This window comes from Lissotriton vulgaris, chromosome 8, assembly GCF_964263255.1.
Source record: "Lissotriton vulgaris chromosome 8, aLisVul1.2, whole genome shotgun sequence".
Lineage (NCBI taxonomy): Eukaryota > Metazoa > Chordata > Amphibia > Caudata > Salamandridae > Lissotriton > Lissotriton vulgaris.
Genome location: NC_141696.1, coordinates 1,258,756,486 through 1,258,776,626, shown reverse-complemented (window position 1 = coordinate 1,258,776,626; position 20,141 = coordinate 1,258,756,486). Strand labels below are relative to the sequence as shown.

General features: G+C 41.8%; 2 protein-coding genes and 1 non-coding gene across 5 annotated transcripts in view; 2 read left to right on the top strand and 1 right to left on the bottom strand.

The window, feature by feature from the left end:
• MTIF3 (mitochondrial translational initiation factor 3) overlaps positions 1 to 853 on the bottom strand; it is a 170,033-nt gene extending 169,180 nt beyond the window's left edge. The window contains exon 1 of the mRNA XM_086935171.1: positions 704 to 853. The gene's annotated coding sequence lies outside the window, so the exon portion shown is untranslated. The remainder of the gene's footprint in view (positions 1 to 703) is intronic.
• Positions 854 to 1,682: 829 nt separating this feature from the next.
• On the top strand, positions 1,683 to 14,920 carry RPL21 (ribosomal protein L21). 3 transcript variants are annotated; one of them, XM_086935172.1, is made up of 6 exons: positions 1,683 to 1,858; positions 5,639 to 5,717; positions 6,298 to 6,359; positions 10,256 to 10,368; positions 14,363 to 14,513; positions 14,794 to 14,920. In XM_086935172.1, the coding sequence occupies exons 2-6, from the start codon at positions 5,651 to 5,653 to the stop codon at positions 14,881 to 14,883; spliced, it is 483 nt and encodes a 160-aa protein (XP_086791298.1). In that variant the 5' UTR covers positions 1,683 to 1,858; positions 5,639 to 5,650; the 3' UTR covers positions 14,884 to 14,920. The 3 variants fall into 3 exon arrangements, with proteins under 3 accessions (XP_086791298.1, XP_086791299.1, XP_086791300.1); XM_086935173.1 differs by having other exon boundaries at positions 1,854 to 2,014; XM_086935174.1 differs by lacking the exon at positions 1,683 to 1,858 and adding an exon at positions 4,484 to 5,040.
• On the top strand, positions 10,408 to 10,534 carry LOC147698576 (small nucleolar RNA SNORA27). Its single transcript, XR_015299659.1, has one exon. It is a non-coding gene; the product is annotated as a small nucleolar RNA SNORA27 (small nucleolar RNA).
• Positions 14,921 to 20,141: the final 5,221 nt, after the last annotated feature.

Genomic DNA, 20,141 nt, shown 5'->3' with positions numbered 1-20,141 from the left:
AACTAGAGAGAACTAGAGAGGCAGGGTGCTAGAGAGATCCGAAGATGGAAAGAGAGAGGGACAGGGGATAAGAGACTGGGCTGATGAGAGAGATATCGATGAGGAGAGAAAGATGTGTGTGTGTGAGAGAGGATGAGTGAATGAGGCACAGAAAGGAAGGGGCATGAGAAACAGAAAGCTGAATGGGACAGTGGAAAGAGTGTAACAGGAAGGAAGATAGAGGAGCTAAAAGCGGCAAAACACAACTAAGAGAGGGAGAATTGGGAGGCAGAAAGAGTGTAAGGAAGGACGGGTGACGGATGGGGTCACTGGAGGCCGCTTTATCAAGGTCCAGGGCCAAATAAAATGCCACCAAATTGCCGCTAAATTTCCATTTTTGTGCCGCTAAATTTCCATTTTTGTGCTGCTAAATTTGCTAATGCATGCCGCTATATCCTGGGGGGTCTGCCTAGTGCCATTAGTGTAGGACAACCACAGACAGTATTGACTTTTACAAAAAACGTACACTACAAGTCCAAGAATGCATAATGAAAAAACATCAAATAATATATCGTGATACAGAATGTCGTGATGTCATAAGAGCCCTGGCTGAAAGCCATCACCGTGGTACGAGCTAGCTGACTCCTGGTGAATTTAGAATGAGGGCTAGCAAATTGATATCAATAATGCAAATGTTTGCAAAAGATTTTAACAGCCCTAATACCTGAAACTGTGCGCACAGCAGCCCGCCCGCAGTGCTGACTAGTCTTCTTCACATGTCAAATCTTCGCTCAGGTTTTTTGTTGTTTTCCTGTTCTGGTGCCCGTTCACATTAAGAGGGCAGGCGCTGTAATGATTCGTCCCCAAAGGAGACGGAGTACATTTTAGACCAGAATCTGTTTTATTTGACTCCTGCAGATCGTCTGCCAAGCTATGACATGAAACATAGTTTGGTCTGAAACACAGATTTGGCATACATTTATTCTAAATAAAATAGAGAAAATGCATTAGGTATATTTCAACAAAAATAACAAATGTCCACAGATCAATGTTAATCATTATATCACAGGCCTACATAAACGGGTACATGTGTGAGCTTTAAGTAAATCAGGATCCATATATCCGTTCTCGTTGTCCTACGCTTGATCTGAACGTCTGAGAATACATTTCAAATATGGCTCACACGTTTGCTACTCCTTTGCGACCAGCCTTCGACTGAGAAACGGTAGAACTAGTACGTAGCCTACGAGTTTCTCCATAAGCAGAGAAGCAATTTCTCCATAAGCAGAGAAGCAATTTTTGGCGCTAACGGGCTATTTCATATAACAAGGAGGGCACGCAATAATGTGACTTCTGCATTAAAAAGAGCATGTGACGTAAAATATAACTTTTAATTTCAACGGACGTAGCTTCATGATAAGTAATAAAATACACATATTTATACAAAACCTATTCTTTGCACTCAGTTATCATTAGAATCGGTTACACTATTCTTTTATATTTACATGTATTTCGCAATTATGCCTGAATAAGAGCAGGTATTTTCACGAAACGACTGTATTGTAAACCTTTCTAAGATGGCCGCTTACATTACGTCCGCCAAGGTTGCCCATGTCAAGACCTAGTTCTGACATGGACGGTGTCGAACTTCTCAACCCTGTTTCGCTTTCTTTAAAGTTTTGGAGCTCGTTTATCCTTGAAATAGGGGCGGTTTCGCTGTAGAAGACCCACGCTCAAGCACCAGAGAGACTATAAGATACAGTATCTGATTTTTCTTTCGGCAAGCATTCAGGCAACCTGCAGGGCAACTCCGGAACTTCCCTGTAAGACCCGTGGGGTCCTCGAGTTTTCCCTTTCCGCCGGATTCGCCATCTTCCAGGTAACGCGGTGCGAGATGGTGCTCCGCTAATTTTAGTAATTTATCTGAAAACTGCTACATTAGTAAACTGTGCTCGCAGGAAAACTTGAGGGAGATTATCCGACTTCCTTTAGATGGTAGTATTTCTGTGCCTCGCGTGTATTGGGACGCACAACGGTAGGTTCCCGGGGTTTAGAGTTGGTCGCTTGCTGCCTATCGGGGTTAATCTTAGTTTAAACGTGTTGCAGTTAGGATCCGGATGAGTAATAAAGTCAATTTCTACTCCATCACGCCCTTTTTCCTGCTGTACATGTTTCTTGATCTGTTTCTGGTGTCTTCTAATAGACTTAAGGTCGTGTCTCGTGAACCGGCCAACGCACAGGGAAGCCTCCGGACGAATTTGCTGTATGGCTCAGCAAAGACCTGTTTGTGATTATCTCCCGCTTGTCATATTTGTGTCCGCATTCCTTAAACACTTAACACGTGTTGTGAAAACGTGGTGTGTAATGGTATTTCTAATTAGTTATGTCACAATTTCTAGACTACCATTAGCCGTCGGATGGGATATATACCGGTTACTGTAGGGTTGTTTCCTTAAAATTGTGGTCTTATATCTGCAATATTCTAACACCTCCCTTAACAACCCACCGATCATTTCGTAATTCCATCGTTCACCCCCATGCTACCTACTTAAAGATGTTTGATTCCATGGACTCGCGTGTTCCCACAAACTTCCACGGTGGACGTGTCCATTTTTTTAATGCACGTCTCCATATTTAAGGTGAGATTATGCTTCTCTACCTACCTTTTGTTGTCTCTTGAACACCACCGTACATCAGTTGTCTGTTTTTAATAATTAATTCACATCTCGCCAGCAGGTGGGCAAGGAAACCCCCTATATCTCGTTCTTGTTTTTAACTTTCCAGACTCGCTATCGGCCCTAATGTTCAGTCTGTTTTGGCCCCTTTCCTATAAAAATAACTTTCTTCATAGTTGTAGGACTCGATTACGTTGACAACCTACCCTGAAGAAATGTAATAGTATGGCTTGGAAATTCCAGCGTTGTCTTGTTTGTTATATTGTGTCTATGAATAAGCAAGCTTCAACACTACCTTGCATTTAATCCATGTAATGTTATCCCTGCAGTCTCCCCAAGCTAGCACCATGACTTCCAAAAGATAACACACTTAATGAATTATTTATATCTCACATTATTGACTTGGCTCTACTCCAGCACAACATATCATTCGATTATTATAAGTCTATAATACATTTTAGCTCCTTGCCCCACCCCTTTCGTTCGCAGTCTTAAAATAGCCCTCAGCATTCCGCATCTTCAAAATGGGTTCGCTTCCTACGTAAGGGGCACAATAACACGAATATCTTCAACCCTGGGGAATACAAACAAGCCTTGAGGACACTTGACGATACCAAGTGAAATCCGTGCCGCCTCACTTTAGCCTCCCCTCCACCCCCATCAAACCACTCTCTCCTCACGTTCACTTAGCCATGACCCATCCTGATCCGTTAACTGCCGAACGCTTTATTCCCAGTAAATCTAGTTGCAGTAATAAGCTGTCATTTGATTCTGTGCATGTTGCCTCATTTTCCTATAAATAGTGCAGTATACAGAAATGGTTGGCATTCAACTGCCTCGTGTTTTTTTTTTACCCGTCCTTAAACCTGCTTATGTCCCTCCAAGTAGGTTTTTGTACCCTCCACAGAAACACGTGTACATTGTTCAACTTTTACCCCTTTTCACAATTAGTGAGTAAACTACCAATAATTTTGGATTACTCTGCCACCTTCTACGCTGTTGATTACATTTCTCTTTAGACTCACTTTGCATCCAAGGCCTGGAACACAAATGGCTCACCTTATGTTTCAGGCTGCTATTTTTTCCAGTTGCTTGACTTCTATCAACACTGTCCCAATTTAAGGCGTTCTGTCCTTAACTCCTAGATTTCATTGTCCCATTGTGACCTTTTCTGCACGGTTTCATTTCTGTATTACCTCTTTAGACAATACTCAGTGTGTGTATATATATCGTCGCTCCAATCACCTCCTTTTGTATGAGAAAGACCAGCACTCCGGGAGACGTTCTGAAAGGGTTTTATTCTTGTACAAACATAAATTCCTTTAGAACGTCTCCCGTGAGTGCTGGTCTTTCTCATCCAACAAGGAAGGGGATTGGGGCGACGACTTATTGTAGCAGGCACGGCCACTTCCATGCACCCGCCCGTAAGGGACTCTGCTTTTTGTGCGAACCTGAGCTATATATAAAATATATCATGCTCCTTACCCGTCTGAAATTGCCTCACGATGCCATTCGGCATTGAATGGCTCTGACATGAATACTGATGAATTAGGTCTTGCACTTTTTTTCCTCATCCGCACCCATGTCTCTTCCTTATTCTGTTCTACCCTCCTGAGTGTTGAATTTACTCCTGCGGCCCGAAACCTTGAAGTTCTCCTTAGCCCTTTAATGAAAATGGAATCCGTCACTAAATACAATTTTGTCATTACTGGCTAAAAGGTGTCTTGCACTCAAATATGCATGCAAGGCAGCGTATGCCCTCATCTGCTCTTTGGTGTTCAGTAGACTGCACTATTGTAATCGTCCGGTTGGTCCACTCCTAACGTCTCGAGTCTAGGTTCTAAACTTTGCTTCCCTAACGCTGTATAGTTTGTTCTAACTTTCACCACCTTTGCACTCCACCCAGCAATCTGGCTCTCTAACGAGAATAGTCTTATGGAAGCTACTGGCACGTTTATTGAAACAGTGAATGATTTATATAGCGCATCAAGGTATCAGAGCGCTGTACATGGAAGCAAACCGCTTAATCTGGTAAAAGAGAATTAACAGATAAGGTTACACAGGATGCAGATTGCATAGTAGGAAGGAAGGCCAATGCTGTAAACCAGAAAAAATGTACTTTGGCTGGTAACGGGTCTATTGTCGCAGGTAGCTAGTCACAAGCAATACTTTGACTTTTTGAATGCATTGGTGAAAGGGTTTGTTCTGATTTTGGCCCTAATTACAGTTAATGCCCTTTCTTGATAACCACTTCAGAAAGACCCCAAGCCATACCGACCGTGATATGTCCCAGCCCTCCCCAAACTACCCTGACGGTGATTTTAAGTTCAGTTCTTCCACCGAAGCTCACTACCAGCAGATGCTAGTGCAACCTTCTGTCTTAAAGGTAAAATTGCATTGCCAGGTCACATATTGCAATGCGTAAGATGTTAGTAGGAAACACTTCATTTGATGTAAATATGAATATATATCATGAAGTCTGTTCCCTTTATAGAAAGCTATTGCTTTAGATCTCTTGCTCTTTGCGAATTGGAACCATAGCACCGGTGCAACTAATTTATCTTGTTATTGCTGTACATAGTTAGCCACCCAGTTCTGTGTTCTACATAACTTATAATTCAATTGCCATATAAAACATTTGTTCTGTTATTGTTGAGGTGCACAATGGTCACGGAGTGCAGAATAGATTGAAGCCTCAAATAGTTTTTGTATAACAATTGTCCTGGAGCATCTTTTATATTAGATCTGAGGTACATTGATGTGGTGAGTGTCAGCCCCCTCCTACTGTATTACCATTTTATCATAAAGTAGCTAACAAGTGCCAAAGGGCGTTTTTGCAAATTTTATGATACACAATTGTTAATAAATAACATAAACCTAACCCTATATCTAACTTGAGTTTATTTTAAACGGCAGAATGTTTTTGGTGGTGGTTGTTTTGCTTATGACTGATTATGTGTGCTGTTGTACCCCTTTGCCTTTAGTAAACCGCCAAAATGACGAACACAAGAGGAAAAAGGCGAGGAACGCGTTACATGTTCTCTAGACCATTTCGCAAACATGGTGAGTCCTTACTCTTGCATTTGTTTCCAAATGCATTGACTATTTCTTTAGCTGTCATGTGAACAAAAGCTGTCTTTCAAGGTCTGTATAGGGTTAAAATAAAAATTCATGTCATTCAGGCTGTAGGGGTTTATCGTGCAACTCTACGGTATAACTATTTTGTTTGGTAACCTGCATATTGGGATCTTGCATTTTGAATTATTTCAGTTACTCGATCTTGTTCTAATGGCTGCTTGTGTAGCCTTGCTTCCATCGTACTGAATTCAGACTGTAACTGTATATAAAGATAAGATGGACAGTGTCTATTGGTATTAAATTATACCTTAATGCGATTCTATATATAAACCACAGATTTATTAGTTTTAAAATTCTGGTTTAGTAATGGTTAAACTCGCCAAACTATTGGCATTTTTTTACGGGGCATATTTACGGCCACATGCTAGTGCATTTGCAATTTTCGTATAGCCTGTTGGATTTGTTTTTCCAGGGTTTTTTTTCTTCATAGTTGGGAATACATGTGATCAGTTTTTTTTTTTGTTCTTTTTTTTTGTACTAGCTACTCTAATAATTTGTTTTACAGGAGTTGTACCTCTGGCGACCTACATGCGCATCTACAAGAAGGGGGACATAGTGGACATCAAGGTATTTCTTCAGAATTAATATACTTACAAGGAGAGCTCTAGTCTTCCAGCTATATTGACACAATATTCTAGCAAGTTTTAAATAAGTCTGAGTCAGTAGAGCAAAATCGAAGAAGGGGTCAAACCCGTAGCTGTATATGGCGGTATAGGGGTGCCAGAGTTGTTGCCTACTTTAGTCGCAAGCTAATTCTCAAACATTTGAGTACATGGCTTTGACTTTTTGAGCAGATTGCTAAACTATTAAAGCGCAAAGGGAGGGCTTTGATAATATTCCCGAATGTTTTATTCCCATTTTAGATGTTTTAGTGCCAGTTTACAGAGGAATGAAAGCTAACTTCAATGAGAAGAACAGGATTGGTCTTAATTTTTCGCTTGGCCTTCATGGCTTTGGGGATCGTCCCCTTGGTTTAAATTTCCGCTCCTGAAAGCTGATGCCTAGCTTCCTGCATTAACATTCCTTTTTAAAGGTGTTGGGAAAATCCGACCCTTAGTTTCTCACTTGGCATGTTTTATTATAAATTTGAGTTCTCTGTTGGGATGGACTTTATTATACTCGAATATCTGAGTGCGTCTAAGATGCAAATAAGTAGTCAAATTCTATAGATAGTTGGAATCTGCTGTGAATGGACTACATTAAAGTCCTTCGAAATGTCCAGTAATGAGTGATATCTTCAGTTCCATGTCTGCTCATTTGGCAAGGCTTGTTTTTTTTTTGGCTGACCATTGCTGATAGCCAAACCTCGTAGCTGACTGATTTAAGAGGTATATGTTACAATTTGTTGCTGACAATTCCATATTATGATTTTAGTATTGTGGGTCATAACTATTTATTTGAGGAATACATACCCGTCTAATGCCACGGCGAACCTTGTGTCATCCCTTTTATTTGCTTTCCTGAATAACGAAGGCAGTTAGCTGGTTGGGTTTGCAATTCGTGGGTGTTAGGCTGTGGATAATGCTTGAGGGTGCAGCAGTTTTATGGATGCAAACTGTTTTAAAGTGGCGTACATATTGAAGATGGGCCTCCTTTAGGAGTGGTTGCAAAGGGATTGAGAGTTTGTGTAGAAAATAATACAGGGTTGGAGTCTGATCAGGTCAAAGTTGCTCCCGCCTATTCGTGAGTTGGGAAGTTTTGCGTTCCATGTATATGACAAACCTAATGTCACCATGCACTGTAGGTTGTGGTATCTTAAGTTTTCTGTATGCTAGTAATTTTTTCTTGCTAGTGTATCACATGCAAGTAGGTTGTTCGATCAAATTTTTTGCTTAGGTATGGTGGGGTGTGAGTTAATTGACAGCATATGTACATCCTTGATAGAATAAATAAAGGGTAGAAGGCTGGTAAAGAGCAAATATTCAGATGTTCCTGTGTGGCGTTTCCAACAGTCCTTTGGTTATTTAAAGCCTGTGCAGTAAATGTGTATGCTATTGGAATTAGATGATATTTGCTGCTGAGGATAATTTTCGATCTTTCCAATCCCCCGAATTAATGGCAAATGGCCTTTGTCAGCCGCATGAAAAAAAATCCTTCAATGTTTAAATGTAAGGCAAACCAGAAACTGAGGGCCAGATTTAACACATTTGGGGTGCCCAGAACAAGAGGCATACATTTTTATTAGACAGAAATGTGACCATGTATTTTGTTTCCTGCTCAGTGCAACGCTGTTATACACAAACTGGTTTATTCCTGGTGTTTGAATTCACAATGCTTTGTCGAAATGGAAGCACATAAACACTTAGCTACACTGTACTTTCTGTTTCCCTTAAACATTAGTCTTATGTAGTATGGGCTCTCATGTATCTGTGTTAACCCCTTCCACACTCATGACGAGCTGGGCTCGTCATGGTGTAGCCTCCTCGTACACTGATGACGAGCCCAGCTCGTCATGAATAATGGGAAAGTCAATAAGTCAGCACAGGGGGGGGAAAGCCTTAGCAGCCATGGAGTTAAAATATATGGAATAAAGTACCCTCTGCCATACATTATAGGATCTTGCCAAAAGCTCTCGAACACCAAGGTGACTTGAAATCTCCTTGTGTATGGCAGAGGGTACTTTATCCCATAATACATGTTCACATCACCTTTCCCACAAACCACTTAAATCTTTGGTGCGTAGCTCTTTCATATGAAAGAAGCATGTGTACAAACATGAAGAATAGAATCTCTAATACAAAATCAAACTCATCAAAAAGCTGTTAAATATTTCTTGAAAAAGTCTATTTGAATCCGTAGTAAGGAAAGTCAGGCTTTTTTTTTATTTTAGCTCCTTTACCGCGGTGCAAATTCTGCTGCGGTGCAGGAGTTCTGAAGAGTGGGCGGGCCGCGTCGGCCAACAGACGTGCGCGGCACTTCTGAGGTAGTGATTGCGACAGCCGTTGGCCGACATGCGCAGTGAAGGGGTTTAAGAAAACACACAGTAGAAACCTGCAGAAAGATTCTAGCTTTTCTATGATTACCTAAAGAGTGCAAAAATGTTGCCATAAGTGCCTACTTTGTGTTTATCACTACAACTAGAAAAACAGAGTAGAAGAAAAGTTTAGTTTTCCTTTAAACTGCTGCTTTAATTATGCTCTGTCACCCGGCCTTGCCTTTCCCCATGGCTGCTGGCTCAGGTATGTTTGTAAATATGAAGAATACAAATCGAATCTCTAGTGTATAATTAAACACATCAAAAAGATGTGAGTTTTCGGAAACAGATATTGTAATTGATTTAATAAGTCAGTTTTTTCTTTAAAAAAAAGCACAGTAGCACTAAATGTATAGAAACATGCAAAAGGATTTTAACTTTTAACTATTGTAGAAGTGCAAAAAAAGTTTCCATAAATATCCCCTTGCTGCTTGTCTCGATAAAGCTATAAAAGCTTTGCCCCATGACCTTACCTGCCTTTTTCCATAACTGCTGGCTCTGTCAGCAGGAATTGTGACATCAAAAATCAACTAAGTTACTACATTTGAGTACTGGCATTTCTTTGTAAATGCATCACGAGTTGCCAATTATATACTTTTGAGACTGGTTTTTGATACAGGAAATGCAGAATCCTATGTATTATAACAAGATTATTTTACAGATGTGTTGCATTTTCTTGCAACACAAGATAGCTCTACCACAATTTACTCATTGCCACCTAATTCCAGTTGCCTGGACTTCAAAAAATTGACTAAATTGTACAGACAAAGCCAGATTTTTAGGTTGAGCATCAGCGCCTGCTGTAATCACTCTATGCGGTGTAATTACACCTGGTGCTTGCCATTGGTTCACAACCCCATCCCTCTTATTTCCTCGCTCCTTATTGGCCGGTGCTCCTGATACTTCAGTTTTAAGCCAGGTGCACCGGGCAACTAGTTTCCTTACACAGGGCCTTGATCATTTTGTTTGTGTTTTCTTTCTTACTTTTTGCAGGCACTCCATTCTGCGCTTTTACGTAATTGAGGCCAGGCCACGCCACTTTCTGTAGACGAGGGTCATCTAAAGAATGGTGCGTGGCATGACCACTATTAAAATGAAAGCACGAAATAGGGCGCTTGTTTTAAAAAAAAAAATTTTCATTTTGTCTAAACTTGCTTCCCTTAGTCTGTGTGATGCCACTTTGCCCAGAGCCACACGTTCTGCATATGCAGAACGAGCAGCATCACCTCCCAAGGGCCGTCTCTGTGCCTTCATAATCCTCTGTTGCCCAGGAGCATTGCAAGACCTCCTTGGCTGAGGCCGTGTATTTGCTTTCACTATGCTGTATCCGTTTTCTCTGCTGAAAACGTGCAACGAGGGTGGCTTATTATAAATATATTTGACAATTTTGCGACACTAAAGTTTTGCCTCCTAAACGTAGAGTGTATGTTGTAAAGTAAATATTATAGCCTAAATTCGATTTTACATGTGTTATTTTTCTCTTTCAAAGGGTATGGGAACAATTCAAAAGGGTATGCCGCACAAGTGTTACCATGGCAAGACTGGAAGGATATTCAACGTCACCCAACATGCAGTGGGCATTATTGTAAACAAACAAGTCAAGTAAGTATTTTCACTATGGACTTGTGTGTTTCGCTTGGAAGTCCCATTCTCACTTTACTAGGCGGACCTTGTGTCTGTACTGGTCATTCACGTGGGGCAGAGCAATTATCCTTCTAAAACACAAGCAAATCCATTTTTGACTTGTATCCTGTCTGAGGAAACAGCTTTATTTTATAAAAACTTGGTAGTGTATGTAACTAATAATTTGTTGTGTATCCAATGTTTTAAGCAAGTCCACAATTTTCATTGTCAATCAATTTTCTTTAATACCCTCCACTTTCTACTTCAACAAGGTCAAGCTGTAAATGGTTGTTAAAATCAGTTTCTGTCTTTTATACATTTGATATAACTCTTAAGCAAAGCACTTAAAATCTACGAACATTTGCTTTCACTTTCCTTATGTAGTTTTCTACTGTAGTCCGGTATATGGTGAACGGATTTGCTTGTTAGCCCATTTAACATGGGCTCTGACTGCGCCTGTAGGTGGAGTTTTCGTTAATCATGCCAACTTTTGCCTGTCTATTATAGGATCCAAGTATAGTTCATTATCCAAGGTTTGCAGCAAGCCAATGGCTTATGTGAGGCAAACTTATTGAGTGTGCCAATGCTTAACTCAATTACTGCCCCTGTGCAGTACGTTTGGGCTCTAATTTAGATTACTTAGCACTTGAATGCAGGAGACGTGTTAGTTGCACTTGCAGCTCCCTGGCTTTCACGTTACTCTGGGACTTCTGATGCTCATTCATATGCTGGTATGCATTGAAATAAAGGAACTAAAGTATTTTCCAATCCGTTCAGTGTGTAATTGCTGAACTGCCTGTTGGAACCATCTGCTCTGAATTGAGTGTGGGTCTGAAGCAGCTCTTACTGTGTTCATTTATTCTTTATTTTATTTATTTTAAAAGTTTTATATAGCGCGGACAAGATCTTTGCAGATATCAGAGCGCTTTACATAGATGGTGGCGTACTCATACCAATAAATCAAAACAGTACAAATAGGTTACATAGAGGGGTACATGATGGGGGCGTAATCGTACAAATCAATAAATCAAACAGTACAACTAGGTTACATACGGGGTATGTGAGGGAGACTACTCATCTAAGTAGGCAAAGGGGTCAAGCAGGTAGAAGCATGTAGTACAGAGTTCTAGATACTAGTTCAAGTGTATTTAGCCATGAGGATAGCTTTTACTTCTTTTTTAAAGAGTGTAGTGGATGGGATAAGCCTTGTTTCTGGAGGGAGAGAGTTCCAGATCCTAGGTGCCATTCCAGAGAAGGAGCGCTTATATGTTTTTTCCTTCCGGAATCTTCGCGGTTTCAGCAGAAGATTATTTGTGCCTCTAGTGTTTCTGGTTCTGCCAGATATTGTCAATTTCTGGGCGAGGTAACCGGGTGACTTAAGGTGAACCGCCTTGTGTGTCATGCAGGCGATTTTCAGGTGTATTCTGGCTTCAAATGGCAGCCAATTCAGGGCTCTCAGGTCAGGGGTAATGTGGGAGTGCTTTTTTGACCCAGTGATGAGTCTCGCTGCAGCGTTTAGGGAGGCTCTTAGTGGTGCGGTTGTGGTTAGGGGGAGTCCGACTAGTGCGGTGCTGCCGTATTCAATTCGGGGGATGACTATAGCTTGTACTGCGGTTTGGAAGTCTTTGGCTGGGAGGAAGGGTTTAAGTTTTCTCAGAGTATTGATCTGGAAGTTCGCGCCCTTAGTTGCCTTGCTGATGTGTTGCTGCATGTTGAGATTGGTGTCAAGTGTAATGCCTAAAGATTTTGCCGAGTCCACGATGGTGGGTTGGACATTGAGTGCAGTTAGGTGTTTAAGCCAGGTTTGAGCAGTGGAGCTCTTAGCTGGAGGTGAGATCAGAAGGAACTCTGTTTTCAGGGCATTGAGTTTGAGGTGATTATCAGCAAGCCAGGATTGGGTGCATCTGATTGTTGCGTTCAGGAGCAGGATGTCATTGGGAGATTGTAATTTGAGATAAAGTTGGGTGTCATCGGCGTACATGTGAAAGTGTACATTGGATGCTTGTAGCAAGGTGGTGAGTGGTTCCATGACTAGGTTGAACAGAGTTGGGGATAAAGAGGAGCCCTGGGGGACTCCTAGCGTTACAGGTATTGGCGAGGACAACAGGTTGTTGCTCTTGAATTTCTGCGTCCTGTTGTGAAGAAAGGAAGTGAACCACTTGAGAACAGTACCAGATAAGCCCATTCTTGTGTTTAGGAGTTCTAGCAGATTCTCATGTTTAACGGTGTCGAATGCTGAAGAGAGATCAAGAAGGATGAGGAGGCAAGTGTCGTTTTGGTCTAGCATTTGAAGTGCGTCGTCAATTATGTGCGTCATTGCCGTTTCAGTACTGTGTCCCGCTCGGAAGCCTGACTGGTGCGGGTTGAGGAGATCAAATTGCTCAATGGGATTAGTCAATTGTAGTTGTGCGCATTTTTCTAGTAGTTTGGCGAGGGTGGGAATATTGGTGATGGGTCGGTAGTTGTTGAGGTCGGAGGGGTCGGCTGTGGGCTTTTTTAGTAGAGGTGTGACTTGACCAACTTTGAGGGAGTCGGGGACGCTTCCTTGTTGGAGAGAGCTGTTGACAATTTTAGTCCAGAGAGGGAGAAGCAGAGGGGTAAAGTCTTTTACTGCGGAGGCAGGCAAGGGGTCCGTGAGGTGATTGGATGGTTTCAGGGTGTTGAGCAGTTTACCAATTTCTTCTTCCGAGTATGTGCCAAAGGTTGACCATGTAGCATTGTTTTTTGGTTCAGCGGTTGCAGGGCACTGGGGTTTGGAATGGAGGCTTGCATCAATAAGGAGATCGCTTTTTATGTTGTCAGTTTTTTGGATAAAGAAAGCAGCGAAGTCTTCACAGGAGGGTGCTTTACTCGCAGTGTTAATTGGTTGGCGTTGTTCCTTGGATTGTGATCTGATAAGCTCAAATAGTTTTCTCGGTCTGTTTTATGCCTGGTCGAGCTGGCGGCTGAAGTCTGATTTTGTACGTTTTATTTTCCTGAAGTAGGCGTTTCTCTTTGTCTTCAGGTCTTTTAGGTGCATTGCAGAGGGAGCTGCTCTCCAGATACGTTCAGCCATTCGCATGTCTCGTCTATCCTCATTGAGACTCCCGTCGTACCATGGGTTGGAGATTTTAGTAGTGACTCTTTTCAGCTGCATAGGTGCAGCCTCATTAATTATTGGGGTCATGGCATTGAGATAGTGGTCAGTCAGGGTTTGAACGTCCGTATCGTCTGTCGGTGGAAGAAGGAGATTGCGCCTGTTGGGGGGCAAAGAGCCTGGGTTGAGTTTTTTCATGTCTCTTTTCCAAACTTTCGGTTTGGGGAATTGAGTCTTTAATGAATCTTGATACCATTGATCTGCATCAACAAGATGTTTAAGGGTAGATTAGTTGTCACTTGATTTCTTTGCAATACGATGGACCAGTGAGTGTGTGAGCAGTAGTGGGTGTGATATTTCACTCCGATGATTTTAGTTCGGATGCTATTTTGTATAATGTGAGGAATAATCTGGTAGATTGTGCACCAATGGGGGGGGGGGGGGGTTATAGTAATCTGCTAGACGGTGGCGATTAGGTATATACTGGTCACAAGTATGACTGATGGGTAAGCATTGGTCAGTGAATTTGCCATTCATTAATTACGTAATGGAGCAGGTGTGCACTGTGTGGAGACAATGGGATGGTGGATTAAGCAAGATGTGTGGGGGTGGTCCCATACTGCGAGGATTATGGTATGTAGCACATGGTGGCAGTACCCACTATTGCTCTGTGAAAATAACACAATTACCTTTTTCATAAAGCAATTTTCTGTACTGGGGCTTTTTTGTCTCTTCGTAATTTTGCAGTTGAGGTAATGTACAAGGACTGAGGCTTTCCTTAGTTTTGCCTAGACACATGTCATCATAAGAGTATTTGTAATATGAAACTATCTATACATTTGGGTTTCTTGTTGAAATACAATAGGCCAGATACATCTATTTTCTTTCTTTTTGCAGGGGCAAAATTCTTGCCAAGAGAATTAACGTGCGCATTGAACATATTAAGCATTCAAAAAGCAGAGACAGCTTTCTGAAACGTGTCAAAGAGAATGAAAGGAGGAAGACAGAGGCCAAGGCGAAAGGCTTGTGGGTTGAAATGAAACGCCAGGTAAACAAGTGTGCTTCTAATCCTTCTATACCTTCATGACCCTCGTGACGCTTAAGCATGGTTTTAATACTGTAAACATAGCGTTCAGTAGTTAATGTCCTTAATATTTGTTTAAAAAAATGCTCAATGATGATACTCTCCTATGATTACTTCAATGAAGTACACATGAGCAAATTATTTCACCGGTACTGAGAGCATATTGAATGTATTGTTCTTAATGTGGGCATTGCAAACTGTTGCATGTGAACTAAACTCTGTTTTAATTTTTTTTTTAATCCAGCCTGAAGCACCAAGAGGAGCGCACTTCGTTAGTACACTAGGCAAGGAACCCGAACTGTTGGAGCCAATTCCCTACGAGTTCATGGCGTAAATTTGTATTTACGAATAAAAGCAAATATTTTGCACTATGGTGTTTTTTCCTTGTTGATTCAACGTGGGATTTGGGGTGGGGGGGCTTTTATAATTAAATTTCTTTGCAGTTGATTGGAAGGTAACCTCGTGCCCGATAAAAAGCTGTGCACACTTTCAGTCCTTGGATGCCAGCTGTCTTATGCCTGTCGTCTGCTGCTGCTCAGTGATGATCGTCCTCCTTTGATTGCTTCTTTGAGCAAGATGACAAATTGCCATTTCACCGGCGAACTGAGAGCATGCGGTATACTATGGTTAAGGCTTTGCAGGGAATTAGAGCAATACAATTCTTGCTGCATTTATAACTCAAGCCACATAGAAAGTAAATATCAGCACTACCCACCACTAGCTGTAAATGCATCTCATTAGCAAAGGTTAAGGAAAGTCAAAACGAAGGCTAGTAAAATGTTACAGCATAACATGAATAAAGTACAGGTGCCAATATGACATGCAGTTTTCTTTGTCTTATGCTCATGCCCATTCAGATTTGTTTAGCAGACTGCTATAGGGCCATGGGAAAGATGTTTCAGTGATCTTAAAATAGATTTTCTACTCCAGTTATCAAATGGTGGTGCAGGCTTTACCCACCAGAGGGTGATACACCACTGCTTTAGCTGTTTTAGGGCACTCGTTTTTACAGTATAAATACAAGCAGCTGAGCATTGCCAATGCTAATTGGTTATAAAATGTAAATTGTGCGTGTTAGTTGATTCAGTGGAACTTGTACTGAAGCATTTATATAGTCATACTTTTGACATGGCCATAATGATTTGAGGTTTCCACCTTGCATGTAAAAAGTGGTTGACAGTAGTTTTCCCTCTATATGGAGTTATTGATGAGGTTCACCCCCCAGTGCCTCTTGCTCATTGTTCGCTAGCTGCTGTGTTTTCTTCGTTGTGTGGCTGGTTTAAATTTTTGTTCTGCCCATTGCAAGATGACTGGCCACAGATACATACATATATATGAATGGGTTTTGTTTTATGTTGAGAAATCACAGAAAGGTGTACGACTGAGTGTGTATCTACTGTAGTCTTTGAATGGGATTTGTTAAAAACCGTTCCTCAGTGCTTGTGCTTCCACGTTGGCTGTCTTGACCTTGATGGTAGTTCACCTAGAAGCTCTTGTCTTACTGGGCTGCACGCATCACCACCAGTCCTTGAGGGCAAACTGCTTCTGCATCACAAATTTGTGCAGGAGTATGATGTACTATACCAAAAAGTGTTTTCTTGTTTCAGGTGGAGGTGTGATGTGTGTGTATATAAGTAGATTAGTGCACATGCGCAAAACATGGTTAATCTTTATATGTACAAATATCAAAAAGCAGCAATTTATTAATATGATTTGGAATGTTTTGGGGAGGGGCTGGGGTGGGCAGTCTTGATTTTAAAGGCTGTTGGCAGTTGGTCATGCGTCTGGCCTTCGCATTACAGGTCGGTAGTGCTGGGGAAGAGAGCCACACTGCTGGCTTTTTACTTACAGATTTTCATAGCTGTGACTTGCTTTAATTAAGGAGTGATGCAAAACAACAGTTGATGGACAGAATGCAGAGCAATATCATACATTCACCCCAGTACAGAGACCTGTGCCTCATGGGAACAGTCCAGCCCGAACTGCCAAGCCATGCCTTTCCTGGACCGGAATCAAGCAGCCTATGGCAGGTTTCGGCTATCAGCCGTCTTCAGCCCGGATAGCTTGACTCCAGTGGTGTGGAGAGCATGGGACTCAGCATACCCATCCCACTCGCGGTGACAAATGCAAAACAGTTGATGGACAAAATGCAGATCAATATCATACATTCACCTCAGTACAGAGATCTGGGCGTTGACATTGTTCTGCATTCTGTCCAACTGTTTTTTGCATTTGTCACCCGAGTGGGATGGGTATGCCCAGATGTGAGTCCCATGCTCTCCACACCACTGGATTCAAGCAAGCCGGGCTGAAGACGGCTGGAATGCTAGAAACCGGTCCTCTGAAGCTTGTTTCCGGTCCAGGGAATGCGTGGCTTGGTAGTTTGGGCTGGACTGTTCCATTAGGCACAGGGTGAGACTGATTTGCATATGGCCATGTCTGAACTGGGGTGGTGTGGAGTGCAAAAAAAGATGGATTTAGGCCCAGTACTCTGTACTGGGTTGAATGTATGACATTGTTCTGCATTCTGTCCATCAACTGGTTTTTGCATTCATTAACCGCCTGTGCGCTAGCGTGTTTTCCCGCTGTGCGCTGAAATTTGAAATCGCGGGTTACGTGACAAAGCCAGCTAGTCATGCGCGCAGCGCAGGGAACGCCCATGACGAGCTGGCTTTGTCACCAGCATCAAAGGGGTTAAAGATTGAGGCCTGAGTACCTGAACTGGGGCAGTGACTGCTCCAACCCATAGCTCAGCCAGCCCGATGCCACGTGAGAAGGGAAAGGAGGGAGGCCAATGATGGATTCGTGGTGCAAGGACTTGTAGAGGAAGATGGGAGAAAAAAGAATGGGTTTAAAGGGTGTTCAATCTGGACATCCATAATGTAATGATTGAAAGCAATTAAAGCTACAGTGAAATGAGAAGGGGTGCTGCTTCTTGCAGGATCTTATCACAGTTCCTTGGTGCCCTGGGCATGGGCCAGCTTAGCCATGCCTGGCTTGTCTCACACTTCTCTCAAAGCTGCCATATAGTTCCCCTTACCGAAAGCGCCAGCCAATCTTCTTTCTGGAAAATTCAGTCTAGTTCTTTCTAGAAAAATTATTTTTTCCGATTCTTGGAAGACCAGCTCAGTATGTGTTTTTACAGGCATGTACCCCTTTAAAAATACCTATTCCAGTTCTGAAAGCTCAATCTATTTGCTGTCTTGAAATTGCTGCCTTACCCTTGTTAAAAAGTATTGTATAAAGTCATCTCCTTTATAGCCAGTGCCTTCTCAAAGTCATAGCGTATACGTTTCTGAGGTCAATGTGCCACTAGCTGGCTCCAATCCAGGTCTTTTGCCTGCATTCTTGGGTGTTATCTGGTTTTATTGTAATTTTATATATATATATATTGCTTACTACCCCGGACGAGGGCATGCTGCTCCTGAACCCAAGGGATTAGAGGTGATTTAGTATAGGGAACTGTTATTTTGAGCAGTGGACATGTGAATCTTAATTTGAGTATGATAAAGGAGGGTCAGAGGAGGAAAGAGTCTAGGTGGTGGTATTTGGGTGTCATATTAGTAAGGTGAGGTTTGGGATGTGTCAAAGGAAGAAATAAAGGGTTATTAGGGAGATCATACTAGTAAGTTGAGGTTTGAGACCAGTTGTAGGGATAGAGGTAGGAACAGTCGAAGTGCTATTTTGGATATCCTAGTAAAATAAGATTTCGGGATGAGTCCAGGGGGAATAAAGGGAAGTGTCAAAGGGCCTCATAGCAGTAGAATGAGGTTTTGTGGCGAGTTGAGGAGGGGAGAGTCAAAGTCTTAAGTAAATAAGAGTAGTAGAATGAGGTTTGGAACAAATCGGTGGAGGATATGTTGAAATGTATAGGATGAGACCAAACAGTAAATTGGAGTGATTTGGAAGGCTTTTTGAAAACAATCTACAATAGGAGTAAAGTTAATATATAGCTACATAACTATAGAAAGGGTATACATAAACTTTTAAATTGTATAAAGTTCCATATGTGCCTGTATGGATACATAGTCTGAAATTGACTTACAGGTGTTGCTGTAGGTAAAGCTATTTTGTGTTTTTTAAAAAAAAAGACTTTGTTCATTTATTTTCTTTGCTATTTCAATAGCAAGACACTTATAGATGTAAGTATGATTATATTGACTATGTGATAGTGAGACTATATATAACGTGAAAAATATGTAGAGTTCTATATACAGGTTAAGCATGAAACGTGTGCATTTTTTACCTTAATATATACATTTGTTAAGCAGACCTAAAGAATATCATGTTTTTTTAAACTAGTATATGTACAAAGCTGCTCATCTAAATACATATAATCAAGTTATGTACATCTACATGCACAGTACATTTGTGTGGTGGTCATGAAGGAAAGAGCCGACTCTTGAATAGTCTTCTGAAGATACGATACCAATCCTTGGCTCGCAGTGGGGGGGGGGGGGGGAAGGGGGGGGCGGGTAGGGTAATGGTTTCCATAGTTTGTAAAAAGGAAATAATAAACTACTCAAAAGGTGATTCTACCTAGTTACATTCATGTGCACCTAACCCCCTAGGGTACGAGAACCACTACTTTGTCCTCTACCTATGCTAAAAATGGGTTAGATATCCCTAGCTGTGTGATACTCTTTATTCTGTGCTGGGTATCTACTATTAAAACCTACACTCGAGCTTCGTTTTAATGTATAAGAAGCCCAAATTTCCTATCACCAACATCCCCCAGGTCTCCTGATTAAAATGGTACTTCACTCTTGTGGGTGGGCCAAGTACCCGCTACAAGATCGCACAGGTCTCCCAAGTAAAATGATACCTCACTTATGTTGATGTCCAACGCAGAATCCGCGAAGTTTTTTTTATTATAAATGGTAGCGCTTAGAATTCGCAGGGCTAAACCCTTCATCCCTGTTTTTGGCCCTTCCCACTACTAAAAAAAAAAACAGGCCTTGCCTCCGAAAAACTGAATAAACAAGACCTGTCGCCAATCTCCTCCCTCCTATCCACTATCCCGGAAAAATGTGTCCTCTAAAACCTGACCCTGCACATGGATAACATCAACCTTCTTGACCCTCCCGATTGGGTTTTAGAAAAGGCTACAGCACCAAAACTGTGATCCTTAACATCACAGACAACATCTATAAATACCTTGATACTGACCAATGCTGCCGCCTCATCATCCTAGACCTGTTGGTAGCCTTTGACATGGTTGATCACCAACTTCTCATCCAGGCTGGTCCTACGCTGGTTTGCTTTCTTACACGGCTGCTCACCAAGGATAAAAAATTAAAAAAACTTTACCTCCGCCTACACCCTGTCAACAGGGGCGTTCCCCCCTGGTTCAGTGCTCTCTCAACTGTTCAACATTTACATTGAACCCCTCAGCACCCTACTCAAAAATGCTAACATCCCTTTCTACCTCTATGCAGATGACTCCCAAGTCTATCTTGAAACCCCCTCCATTGATGACATCACAGTTTAAATGTCACTCTTAAAGAAATCCAACATTAGCTGTTGCTTAACCACTTAAAACTCGTCCAAACCAAAACTGAAATACTCCTCATCTCCAACAAAGAGGAGCAC

Bases quoted from the DNA above. Each gene is read 5' to 3' on its own strand.
- RPL21 (XM_086935172.1), top strand. From the start codon at position 5,651: ATGACGAACACAAGAGGAAAAAGGCGAGGAACGCGTTACATGTTCTCT. The intron at 5,718-6,297 runs GTGAGTCCTTAC...TTTGTTTTACAG, and splicing joins TAGACCATTTCGCAAACATG to GAGTTGTACCTCTGGCGACC. The intron at 10,369-14,362 runs GTAAGTATTTTC...TTCTTTTTGCAG, and splicing joins ATTGTAAACAAACAAGTCAA to GGGCAAAATTCTTGCCAAGA.